This window comes from Manacus candei, unplaced genomic scaffold, assembly GCF_025592945.1.
Source record: "Manacus candei isolate 608988 ecotype Guabito, Panama unplaced genomic scaffold, ASM2559294v1 h1tg000008l, whole genome shotgun sequence".
NCBI classification, from domain to species: Eukaryota; Metazoa; Chordata; class Aves; order Passeriformes; family Pipridae; genus Manacus; species Manacus candei.
The window spans coordinates 7,963,892-7,977,489 of record NW_026138056.1 but is presented as its reverse complement, the minus strand read 5'-3'; the positions used below and the strand labels follow the sequence as shown (position 1 = coordinate 7,977,489).

General features: G+C 40.1%; 1 protein-coding gene across 33 annotated transcripts in view; it reads right to left on the bottom strand.

Moving 5' to 3' along the window:
• EPB41L3 (erythrocyte membrane protein band 4.1 like 3) overlaps positions 1-13,598 on the bottom strand; it is a 141,469-nt gene that overhangs the window by 15,189 nt on the left and 112,682 nt on the right. For 19 of the 33 annotated variants that reach the window (XM_051772874.1, XM_051772862.1, XM_051772849.1 and 16 more), the window contains 4 exons: positions 11,907-12,004; positions 10,393-10,568; positions 8,109-8,329; positions 4,053-4,619 (listed from right to left, as the gene is read on the bottom strand). In XM_051772874.1, coding sequence (XP_051628834.1) covers positions 4,053-4,619; positions 8,109-8,329; positions 10,393-10,568; positions 11,907-12,004 — 1,062 coding nt within the window. The remainder of the gene's footprint in view (positions 1-4,052; positions 4,620-8,108; positions 8,330-10,392; positions 10,569-11,906; positions 12,005-13,598) is intronic. The other 14 variants (XM_051772868.1, XM_051772899.1, XM_051772888.1 and 11 more) reach the window with 3 other exon arrangements.

The window sequence follows — 13,598 nt, the reverse complement described above, 5'->3', positions numbered from 1 at the left end:
AAGTAACCGGGTCCCAAGAGGAAGGCAGGAATAAAGAATAAACCCAGCTCATCAGTACACGCGGCTCACACGGGGAACTGTTAAACTCAACATCCCTGTGAACTGCATTAGCATTGCTTTTCAAACAACACACAAGTCAAAGAAGCAAAATAAAAATGCTATATTAGTAAACAGAACAGACTCAGAGGAAGACTCGAGGCGTACTGTACACAGTATATGGCTTTACTGGAACAAATTTATAAGCCATACAAAACATTACTGGAAAAGTGTTACTTGAATAGCAGATTTTTTTTTTCCTTAAGAAAGCCAGGTAGCTTTAAAAAAAAATGGGGGAAAAAAGCAGCTAATATTTTCTAAACAAACTTTTCCTCCCAATAACTTTTCAAAATAAAATTATTTAACAAATTTTTGTTCTAGCCAATATAAAGTGGTGGTTAAATTTTTATCCAGAGGGGGAAAAGATAATTAAAAAAAAAAAGGCTACTTTAACAGTCACCTGACTTTCAGCCCCTCATTTGTACAGAAGATTTTCTTGTCTCCACATTTATACACCATGAGGCTGTCTGCATTACCAAGGAGTTCAAATAACTATACCCCCAGCCCATCTACTGTCTGTCTGTGGAGTAGTGGTAAGGCTCAGATCCCACTTGGTTCCAATAAAGAGCAGCTGATAATTGTTAATAATAGTAAAAAGAAAGAAAACTGCCACTAAAAGAATAAAAAATATTTCTCATTTCATTTAAGAATATGGATGAAAGCAGGAGAAAAACAAAAGTAACTCCCCCCATCCCCCAAAACAATTACTAGGTATGAGTGATAAAGATGAAACAAAGCACAGCATTGCACAGACTGATCTATCCCTGCTTTGCTTGACACCATAAAGAACATTTTAGTGGAGAACGTAAGTGTCAGGATTTAATAGAGAGTGGAGTGCAGGTTATTACAGGCTGAGAAGAGAGTTCAAAAGATACTTTGCTGTTATCTAAGCATATGGAAAACTAGTAAGTAAAGTCCTCCCTGTTGCTCCAGACTGGCACATCCAAGTTGTTTCGATACCAGCGAGATCTCTGGGTTTGATTAGTGATTTTCTGTGGTCCTTACATAATCTAAAGTAACCCAGGCAGGTAATATAAAGCTAGGACAACACATCTCATGCTCAAATCTCATCAGTACGGACAAGAAAAAACCCATAACCTACTGGTGGATGGAGTATCAGTCTTAGCTTTGAATTTCCTCCAATCTTCTGTCATTTTCTGACAACTCCAATGTTTCATAAAACTGTTTTTTTGATATTTTTTTCATTGCTTTCTTTTCTATTATTCTTTCTTTTGAATAGTTTGTATTGTTTGTCTGACAGGCAGAAGAATAAAGAAGCATTTTGCACTATTTGATAAGTGCATGAATGCAAGTTACATGCAATTTTTCAAGCAATAACCACTCGTGAGACAGACTGCATCCATTTTTAAATGAAACTGTACTGTCAAAATAGTCTATTAGGCTAGTCCAATTGCTTTCACTAAAGTGTTAGAAAATTGTTTCTTTATTAGTGAAGGATCTCATAACTTTATAACACTATAAGCAATTGTAAAGGTACGGCAATAGAAAAGAAAATCTATGCATTGTCACTCCTATTTACAAAGAAAAAAAAGAAAGAGGAATTAATGAATCTAGACATTTAAAAAGAATTAAAATATTTGTGTCAAGACACAGTAACACAAGGCTGGCACATAAAGTTCATTTAAGAACTTGAAGTCAATAGAAATATTGGGTGCTAAGGTACAAACATGGAAGCTAATGAATTCTAAGGGGTGAGATTTTGTCTTTGATTGCACAGACTGAATCCAGATGCATCTCTCAAGGGACAACAAGCTCAACTATGTATGAGATTGGCTCAGGATACTGGCCTTAGCCTTCTGCATCTCTGTGTCCAGTCATTTGTGAATTGAAGGGGAAAAAAGAGGTTCCTATTATTTTACCATAAGAGCAATGAAATCCTAAATAAAGCATAAAATTTGCTTTATTGCAACATACATGTCTGCTAATAAGCCAATCAACAGCCATGGAGTTGAAGTCAGCATTGCTGAGTTACTTGAAATAAAGATTTGGGGTTATCAAAAAGCAGGGAATGGTGAATTAAGGCTGAGCAAGGCAGGCCTCCAGAGCGGAGAATAAGAAAGGTCAGGCTCAGCTCCAAGATGGGCTGTAGTACAGCTGCTGGTGGGGCTGGCGGACAGGCAAGGGATGGAATAGGACAGAAGGTAGCTATTTCCTGAGATGCTGCGCCTGCACCTCCCCTAACTTGCGATCATAATTGCTGTGATTTGTTTTGCCAATGTAATGCAGACATGCCTGAGTTTAAAACATATTCACTTTCATGCAATATTTTGAACAAGAAATACCCCGTGGATTAGGCACAAGTCTGTGTTGTCTGCCAGGGAGCACTGCCAGAGTAATCACCCTCAGAAAAGAGTGACACTGAAAAAGCCTATTTTATATTTTTTTATGCTCAATACTTCCTAACTTTGCTAACAAAAAGAAGCGCTCATTTCTGAAAGAGGAACAGACCAATGTATTACATAAATACTGCCTCATTACTGCCTCTGGAGCTGGCACTATATTAATGCTGTTACTGCTATTAGATTAATCCAAGTGCAGAACTAATGTAAATTGAGACCTAAATGCTGTCTCGAAATGAGGACACAAAATGAGACAGCAGTGTTTTCGATGCCTTTTATCAGAAATTGCACATTATTTTTTAATTGTCAGGCATCACAGAGCCAAAAGCATCCAAACCCAATGTTTTCACAAGACAAATTGATGCAACTTTTGGCTTTCTATAAAAAGGAAATTAAATCCTGCACCCAATCTTACAAAACCAATAGTGGCAGATGACACAAATGTTTAGATGTGCAAGCTGATTTATTGAAGACAACTACTGCAATGGCATCGACAAGTGGCCAAGGCGGTTTTTTACAAGCGGCCAACTGGTCTATCGTTATCTGATCTGGGGCTTTTTTCTTTACATACAAAGCAAAACTGTACTTTTGTACTTGAAGACAAAGAGGAAAAAAGCAAATTGAACTCGTTATTTTATTCTGTCAACAAAGAATAACCAGGCACCAGCAAAAACTGAGATGCCATCTACTTTGTTACTTAAGCAGATTCTTTTCCTACTTCTGGATATATCATCACATCCACTGTTCCCAGAACTACTGCAGACTCCTACTGCAATTGGTTTATCTGCCCGTGATGACCCTGGTGGCTTGAGGCATCGGTTTTGGCAGTGCTAATCTAACATTGCAAATGTCAAGACAGCCCACATGGCACGCTCCCCAAACAGCTGCAGAACAGCTGTCCCAATCTGACCTCTCACTGATACACTGGATTTAACCATAGGAAAACAATTTAATATGCAGCAGAGATGGGATCAAGGCTGAAAATCGAGATCCAGGTTTTGCTGGACCAGAAAGCCTTTTCTGCAGATGGGTTACAGCTGATAGCCTTTTGCAAAAGGCTGAATCCATCTGGATTTTGAATATGCTGAAGTTGGTGAGGGTGCTCTTTACTGTTGGGTAGCTAGTTATATAAATAAATGTAGATACATATGCATATATATGCATGCTTCAGTAATTACGCAGAAAATGACACTTAATATGCACTATTTAGATAACTATTCTAACCCTAGAATAAATTGATAGAGGGAAGAAAAATGTCTGGGTTGGTTGAGATACAAAACTCCAGAGCTGATCTGTGACAATTTATTTAGTGCAAGTGACTTTACACCAGCTCACACAGTTCAAACCAAGCCACTTCCACACAGTGTTGTGCCTAACCCTGGGCCCCAAGCTGCACTCCCAGCATGAGAAAAAAAATAAAAAAAAGAAGAAAAAAATAAACAACAACCCCCAAACCAAAAAAAAAAACCCTTCTAACATATCAGCACAGACAGAAATGAGGCTCTGAAAGTAGGACCACTATTGCAGCAATCTAACACTGGTTAGGACTGAAGCACTGAACACGAAAAAGAGTGTGTTCGATGCCGAGGTACACACCTCTTCCTCTGAACTGTCACTCAGGTCATTGGCAAGTGAGGCACTCAAGGAGGCCGCCTTGGGCTCCAGGTAGCAGAGGCACATAGCCAGAGGAAAGGAGAGAGTGAGGGCGTATGGCACTGAGAAAGAGGCAGAGAGCAGAAAGAAAAAAATGAAGAGGAAACAAGGCACGAGGGAGGGGGAGCGGATGGGGAGGTAATGCTGCACGCTGGCAGGCAGGAAGTTGGTTTCGGAGAGGTTAGGGAGTGACAGGTAGCCATCATCATCCAGGAGGGAAGGAAATGACTCTGGAAGTTGCAAGGAGAAGGAAAACAGCGTTCTGCCCTTGCCAGCTTTTTGCTTGTAGCCGAAAGCCATGTCTTGCTCGGCGGAGCAAACTCGCCCCTTTCTGTCAGAGTCTGGCTCCGACTCGCTGTGTTCTGGGGCGCTCTCTTTGGGCGCCTCACAGCCTAAGGACTTTGTCCGAGCTCTCTCCTTGCATCTCCTGCGAAGCTTTGCTGAAGATACATGGGGGCCAGGTTGAGAGGATGGCGAGGGGTGGTGGGAGTCAGTGCCAAGCACAGATGTCTGGTGACAGAGAAAGAGCAGCAAACAAGGCGCAAAAGCAAAAGGACAAAAAGAAAACTGTAATTAGTTAATTTTCTTCCGTGATGATAAATAATATATATTATATATATAAAATTATAAACAGTATTTTAATACCACAGCTTTCCACTGAATTAAACGGTGCATGTTCCTATGCCACACACTACAGGTATTAGTGATTTGAGATTCCAGCTTACAAAAGGCAACTTCTTGATTCAACGTTTGCCTAGTCCTCTCTGCAGCACAGGATTTACTTAAAGGCCTCCACGGCCACATGTGGACTTCTGGGTTCTGCCAATTTCCACTTACTGTAAGACTGGCTTCTGATCATAAGGAGTTTTCAACATGAAGTACATGGAGAGCAACAAAGAAAGAAGGGAATGTATTTCTAACACCAACACTGCTTGTGACAGCATTCCTGCAGTCAGGAAGAGACCCAGTGGGGGCCAAAATTTTCCCATCTATGTCTTGGACAACCTCAGCAGTAATAATTAAAACTCCAAGAATTCTGAAACTCTACGTGCCCAAATTCCTCCACTGCAATATTAAAAAAAAAAAAACAAAACCAAAACCATCTAGGTCCTAAACCTAACTAAAACACATTCTGGTTTGGGAGGGGGGCATAAAAATCCATATGTTAACTGCTACTGATGGAAGAAAAACTCACTTGATACCCACCCTAGCAGCCAGGTCCTCAGTACAGCCCCCACCGCCACTCAGGCTGGCCTCTCCTGGGCATCCCCACAGCCCTGCCCTCAACCCCTGCCCACCGTGAGCGGGAGCAGGCACAGCTGGGAACTCACCCCCTCCCAGCCATGCACCCTGTCATCCCTCCATGCTGCACGCCACCGGTGGCACATCGAAAGAAGGGAGCTGAGGTGTGTGGCTAGGCAGGCCCCATGTTCTCTCACAGGGGATCTGAAGGGGGGCTGACCAGAGAGAGGTCTGTGCCCCACACAGCCACATCTCCTCATAGTCAAAATGTGACCCTCTACCTACAGGGAAGAGATAAAAATGCACCCAATGCTTTTGCTACAAATTTTATCCCAATGCAAAGAATACTGGCTACCAACAAGCAGGAGTTACTTTGGTATGCCACTTGTAGGGTATTCAAATGGTCTTTCAGGTCATTTGAGGACAAAAAATTGGTAGGAGAAGGGAGGTGATTCAGCAGGAATGGTGACTGTCATTTCACAAGCTCCCTGTGGGCAGCCACAACTGCTTTTTAGAAGGACAACAACCACTATTATCACCAAAATGCATATCCCAGTACAACACATCTGACACAATGCTGATGGATTTGAGAAGTTTTGGCCAAAGTCCACCAGGTGCACTTAGCTGAAGTGGCACACTGGCTCCATGACCAAACCCTAAGTGCCTGAGCTGCTCCATCCATGGTGCATCTCCCCAAGGAGCTATAAAAGCCATTTCAACTGCACTGCCACTCCAGACTCCCAAAAGCAAAATGTCTTCAAAGCCAAAACAGCATTTTCCTCTTTAAGATGGTGTCAAATTGGAGGCAACAAGGAGGGATCCAAGTTTTAGACAGAGGCTGTATCAATGCTAGCTACTAAGCCAAATCTTTACCAGGTATAGTAATGGTAGAAATGGGATTTAAGCCAAGTAATTACACGGTAGAACTCCTTTCCCTCCTCTTAATATTTTGCATCTCTCTCTTCTCTAATAATCCTTCAGTTCAGGCAATCTGTATGCTCAAATTAAGCAATCAAAACCAAGTCTAGCTTCAAACTGCTTACAGGTGTCTTTATGTGTTTAATGCGGTAAGCTCAAGTCAAAATTTACTGCCTTATGTGAGCTAAATACACAGAACTTCTCTTTATATTCTAAAGGCAAAAAAAGCCAAAGTAAATGTATTCTTTGCTAATACAGACTATTCACTTACTGACATCTTCGCAGTGTTAATATTTAGAATAACTTCTGGTACTTAAACACACATGGATAAAACAAAGGCAAAATGTCTTAATGGAAAAGTTGAAAACCTACCTATACAATTCATATACCCTTACACAGGAATTTGATTTCAAGCTTGTTTTGTGTTTCTTGAAGCCCTATTCTCTTTACGATGAATGACAAAGTTGTTGGCAGGTCGGTGTGGAAGCAGGACTAAGATCTCTATAGGCTTACAGAACTGAAGTTCTATTAATGGCTGGTTTAAACAGAACCCACCTCTTGAGTGGGCTGTAAAAATTAATAATTTCTGCATAATTAAGTTCCATCAAAATAGTCTCTTAAAATACCTTTGACTATTCCTAGCTATATAAGGATTGACTGAAATTTACAAACATTTGGAACAGAACTAGCTTCTATTGGATGTTTTCTGCATATTTGATTTTCTTCAGTCTTTCCCCAAGCAGAAACTAATAGAGTTCCAAGAAGACCCCAGCTAAATTTTGTAGAGATTATCTTTTTAATGCTACAATTACAGCATACACTTTCAAAAGAAAATCTTTTCTCATTTGCAATTTTCAGTAATTCAATTTGTTTCTGATTTTTGGTACCACAATTGCAACTCTTTTTGAGAACTTGATCCTTTACTTACGTAACTCATTGTTGCCTTATATGATAAAGCTAGAAGTTCAGATTTTAACATTTGCATGCGTGGGTATAAAGGTTTTTCTTCCTAAATGATGAGGGTAAACCTTATTTGTTTAGCAAGTGTATTACACAGTACACTTTTTGAACATGATTGTACTGTATTTCTCTTCACTGTCAATCTCTAGTGACTGTTTTCTCTGTCCTCCTGTTTGATGTACCCCATATTAAAAACTGATTAGATATTATGCACAACCATGTGCGTATGTGTATGTGGTGGTGGTGGGATTGGAGATGATGAGCTGTGACTCAAGTTTAACAACTAAGAAGAGAACCATCAATGAAAACTGCTTTCTTCAACACAAAACTTCAAACAAGGGAAGCAAATGCTTTTGTAAGCCAGGAAAAGAAAGCTTATATTAAAGCAGATTAATACCCAGAACTTAATAGAGAAAAAAATGCCCATTGAAATTCATGCAAGGAAACAGTGCTATGGCAAGTATAAGAGAAAAATACAATAGTTTAAAGCATAGAGCTACATACAAGAATGCAGAACTGTTTTGTTGCCTTGTCAAAATATAAAAAACATTATGGCCATACTAAAGTCAAAATACAATGGAAGACCAAAGGACCAAACATGCACTGCCAGGTTACTTTTGGGAGCTCTTGAATACTATGTAAAAAACACCGGGTTGACTGTTAAACAGATTTAAAAAAGCAGTCCAAGGCAGGAACTAATTTTTACAACATCCTATGAAAACTGAAAGGACTACAGAAACACTGATTTAAGACATATATACATAGTATATTTCTTTTCATGGAACTTGTTTTATCTCCTCCCTCCCTCCCTAAAAATTCTGTGTTTCTCCAAGTACTCTCCAGGCAGCTCTGTTGAATACAAAACCCTGAAAACTCTACCTTGGTGTCATGACGTATTGCTGAAATTGGGGTGACTTCCTCTGCTCTCTTCTTTTTGCCCTCTTCATCATCTTTCTCCTCTTCTGTCTTTTTCTCTGGAGTCACAGTGGTTATCAAGTTGGTCTGAGAGATGCCCTTTGTTGTGGCGTACTGGCCAGTACCAACCTCTGCAGCAGACACAGAATCCTTCATGTACATTTCATGGTTTTCATTCACTGATGCTAAAAGCAAATATTTAAGAGGGAAAGTCTGAAATAGCTTTTGCTGAGAAGCTGCATAAAATTAAAAAAGCTGGTTTAGAAAAACATTTGAGATAATGCTGAAAACACAAATATGTCATGTTTCAGAAAACCAGAAGCATTTAAATAAATCATTTACTTAAAATAAAGCTCGTAGCTTTTATATGCATAAACAGATTTTATGGATGTGTATACACACATTACTGTAGCTAATGTGTGCATTACACAGTTGTTAAATGTTAGCAAGCCATTTAAAGTACTACTGTAGTAAAACACTAGAAAAAAAATTCAATGCATTGCCACAGTTATCAGGCAGGAAACATAAGGAGAACCGGCTATGACATCAGCCATGGGGGTGGAAGAGATTTTTTTTTAAATCTGTCAGAATATAACAATGCAGATCAAATGCACAGTTAGTAAGGTGCTGCATTATAGAAAATGACAATATTCATGTAACACAGGCATAATACCTGAGAAAAAATGAAATGTGATCCTTGTATTACTGAGTACTAAAGTCTGCCAGTTAGGTGAGCTCATTATCCTAAAAAATTCTGAGAAGCGATATCATTCAATTCAGTGGACCAAACCAGAATATTTTAGGATGCAAGTCTTCAATAATTCAGCAAACTTAGATATATATAAATAATTTTGAAATAAATGTACATTTATACATAGAATGTAATAAAAACTTTGACAGACCCTGCTCTTGAATATTGTGTAACTAATTTCTAAGCCAATAAGATTATTCAAATTTATTAAGTTCCTTGCATCTGTAACAAATGACAGCCTGGATCACAGTATAATCACAGGGCAGAATGTTACAGCCACATCTGCATCATAGTAACGATGCTGGTAAAGAAACCGTAAGCATTGATTAAAAAAACACCTCTTTCCCCCATCACAAAATCCCTGCAGAGTCTAACAAATGCTGGGAAAAGCATTTCAGGTATCTTGTCTCTTGGGAATGCGCTTAGGAGGTGGGAGAAAGCAAAGGGAATAGAGGGAGACATCTTGCTTAGATGTTACAAACAAAATAACGCAGAAGGATAATTTCTGCTTTGAAACACATGCACAGCAATCAGGTCACCAGTTGCTTGGTAACGAGCAAGAAGCGCATCAGTATTAGAAGATTCCAAAATAATTAATGACAAGTAGCACCTTTAGGGGGAGAGAAAAAGGACTGTCACTTGTACTTTTAAATCAAAGCTTCTCTCCCTCCCCACCATCAACTATACTCATTGCGATTTATGATATTCTGCAGGAGAATTCACCTTTTTTTCAATCTGTAATGATTCTGAATTTAGTCTTGGTCTTTTTTCTAAAAAAATAAGTTGCAAAACTACAACCCCTTTTTACTCAACAGCTGATAACAGTAACAGCTGATGGAAGTAGCTGATACTCTGAAACACATGTTGATTTAACGCAAGCAAGCAGCAGAACCTTGACCTCCACAAACCAAGGATAAAGAGAGAAAGGACATGCTTTTAAGCTGCGTGTGTTACTCTGTCTCATACCTTCAAAAGTAATGTACAAAAAAAGTCTTTTAGAGCTCATCCGACTAGGACATGAGGTAATTGGAAGCAAGTGTTATTACTCAAGAGAAATAATTAATTTCTGAATTGTATCAAGCTTAAGTCAAAACCTCCATAGGAAAAAAAGATAGATTCAACCAAAACCCAAAGAGTCACTCATGCAAACCCAGAAAAAGTGTTGACGCCTGAATTTCTTGGGCAGACAGGTCCAGTCATCCTGTTGCTCCCCAAAGCAGGGAAATGGTCTACAGGTGTGAGACGAAGGAGAGAAGTTCTGTGATGAGTGGGCTCCCAAGGACATCCTCTAGGGAAACACTTTGTAAGGACTACAGCAGTACATTTATCATGGAATTTCTCTGCATCGTCCCCTACCCCTACACTGAATGTGCAGGTACTCACAGCCTCTACTCAGCTGAAGCTCAAGGAGATGATATGACAAGAGGTTCATATTTAACCTAGAGCAGTGACCAGTGCAACAATAGCTTTTGACAAAGTCAGCTGAGAGGACCTTACCACCATCTAGGCTGCGAGACATGGTGTAACGTTTACTAGAAGACCGCTCAAAGTAAGGTGCAGGACGGTCTATGAGGGCACTGGCTCTTCTCGTCTGGGCCTGCGTCCGACCGCTGTAGCGAAACTTGGAGCCCAGCGTAAGGAACTTCTTTGGAGGCGCTTCAGGCAGCAGGAGCCTAAAACACACCAAGCAGTACACCTGTTACTCCCCCTCCTCCAAAATCAGTCCACTCTTTCTGCAGAGGAGAGAAGACGACTGCTGGGTATCACTCTCCATCGTAACCTGTGCCTCACAGGTCTGCAGCTAAAAGGGAATCAAAGGATTGCCCCTCATACAGCATGACAAAACCATTTAGCTAATGCATTTGAAGATTTGAGTTCTTCCTAATAGTCAAGAATCACTCAGCTCCTTCCTGCTTGAAAATCAGATTTATTATCTTCTAATCACCAAAACTAAATACAAGGTGTTCCTTGTACCAGGAACCCTCATTGTGCTGAAATACTTTTACTTCAAATTTAACATGGTGCTGCTATGCTGAGGATAGGGCCAGAACAGATTTCCAGTGAATGCCAGGCAGTACTCATTCACAGGGTTGCAGACATTTTTCAGGTTAGAGCTCTCCCACCCTCTGTATTTTGGCCACGGGAGCTGGTTGAAGAAGCCATTCTCCTGCTACGGAGTTTATGCTTCAGACATTGATTTTTCATTAAAAAGTAGAAAATACACCAAAAATGCACACCACATCTCTTTAGATCTTTTGCTGCTAAGACTGCATTTCATACGAACATACAGACAGCCTGAACCAACAGTTTTAGGAAAGGAGAGAAATTCTTCAGTCCTCCCAAACATCCGCCAGAGGGGGTTTTTAAGCACCAAACACCCTGTCAAGTTGTTGAAAATCTCACTCTTTTGGGTTTCCTTCGTTAAGTATCTCTGATGACTATCTTAGCACAAACTGATTACAGCATTTATTGCACTATCCCAAACTTTTCTTGGGTCTTCTTAGAAGTCAAAAAATAGCTGCAAAATTCCACAGTAATCCAAAAATTACAGCTATGGATTGGGTATTTTAGGTGACTAAAAAATAAACTATCTACTACTGTCTGTACTTTCATATGTAATTAAATAAAAATATCCTTTTTCTTTTTAGGTTCTTACCCACATCCCCCAGCAATCTTCCATGTAAGTTGTTCTCCCTATGCAAGTTTATGTGCAGAAGAGCAGCAGTCCTTCATCCTTTTAACTATAGTCGCTGATAATACCACGGCACAGATAAAGCAAAATGATTAATTAGGACCATATGGTGATTTTTAAGCAGTATCTTTCTAAAATAGTATGAATAATTTGGGAGAAACATTTCAAATTTTGAAGAAGCAACAACCTTCCCTTGTCTGCTCAGAGGTACCTCATAATCAAAAAGACAATTTGATTCAAAAGGTTTTGTCTCTGCTGACAAAATTGATCTTTTCTGTTGCGTTTTATATCACACCTTTAGGAAAAGAAATCAACATACCTGAAAAATGTATGGTGTTCAACACACACTTTCCATAAGCGCTTTGCAGCACGATGATTTGGCAACTTAAACCCAATAGTGCTTTCAAACTGCTCAAACTAGGTAGGAAAAAAGAATAAGTACGTTTTTGATGCTGTGCATCTATTTTTAGACAGTGTACACAGGTTCATCTTCATTTCCTCTGTCTGTATCATCTCATTGCAAGGGTGAACATATATGCTCATGTATATAACCACATATATTCTACAGATTACTGTCTGGGAAAGAAGCTGAGTGATAATAAGTGGCAACTTTTGAGGATCATTTTTGTGGGAAAACACTGGTAATGAGCAGGAGGTTTTTTATAGTGACAGTAATGTCTTATACCCCACAGTAACAAAGAGATCAGTTAAGACTTGGAAGACTTCTGAGAAAAACATCACTAAGTTTTTTAACCCTGTTGATTTAATTTCACCAGTTTAAACTACAGTGGGAAGCCTGGTAATATCTGGAGGGGAGCAACAGTCCCTAGGGACTGATTTGGCCTCACATAGCCTTAGACTAAGGAGATTTATAGTGAAAGAACTACAGTTAGTAAATCACAGTGGTTATAGCTAATTTATCTGCTGAGGAGGATGAGGCAAAGACAGGTAATTGAAAAGAGTTGTCTGGGGATACTAAGACACCTTTTTAGATTGTGCTGCAAATTTTTATATTTCAGATGCAGAAGCTGTTCCAGCTACAACTACTGTAACATGATGATGGCTACATGCAGATATCTGAGTAGGTGAAACAGAGTTGCTGTGATGGTGGAAAGGTAGGCAGAAGGGCACTTGTAAGGAAGCCTGGTTCCCTATGGAAGCTGATAGAGAAACAAGGCAGGAAACAGCAAAATAATAAAGATGACACATGGGATGGTGAATCACATTATCATCAAATGTAATTTGGAAAGAGGCTGCATTGATTATTTTATATATGGAACCATGACCTGGTCACAGGACACTATATACTAAGGCCAGCAGAGCATTAGTGGTGGAGAACTTCAGCGCAGGCGCTGGGAACATCAGTGGTTGTTCATTTGTTTTTTTTAAATCACTCAAGACTGGGAATTTGGTTACTAAAACTGTGTCTGCTGATAGGCAGGAGATGTAGTTTTGTGGATTTTAGTTTAGGACTCTAAAAGAGGCTGAGGTTCAGGGGTGGGGGACCTCAGCAGATTTCCCAGGTCAATGATGAATCATTGGCTCAGGACCCGTCTGCCACGCTGCATTAAGGGATAAATGCCAGCCTTCATCTAGGTGATTTCTGTCCTGGTATACAGCCCCACACTCTAAACGGATATGGGGTTTTCATGTATCACAGATCATTTATTGTACCAGCATTTAAAATGGAAATACTCCTTCACCTGTAATGATCCTGAACTTCTGGGATTTTTCCTAAAAGTAATCATCTTATAGGCCAGGCTGGATGGCGCTTTGAACAACCTGGTCTAGTGGAAGGTGTCCCTGCCCACGGCAGGGTGGTTGGAACTAGATGATCGTTAAGGTCCCTTCCAACCCAAACCATTCCATGATTCTATGATTTCTGGGTGAGCGCATGCTCGGCCCGTGAGCTCGGTATTTGCTACGCATCCGGCTGAGCCACGAGAGGGCACTCGCTGTACGAGGTTTCACATCCCCTTCTCCAGAGCCAGAAGACAGGCTCCGGTGGGCC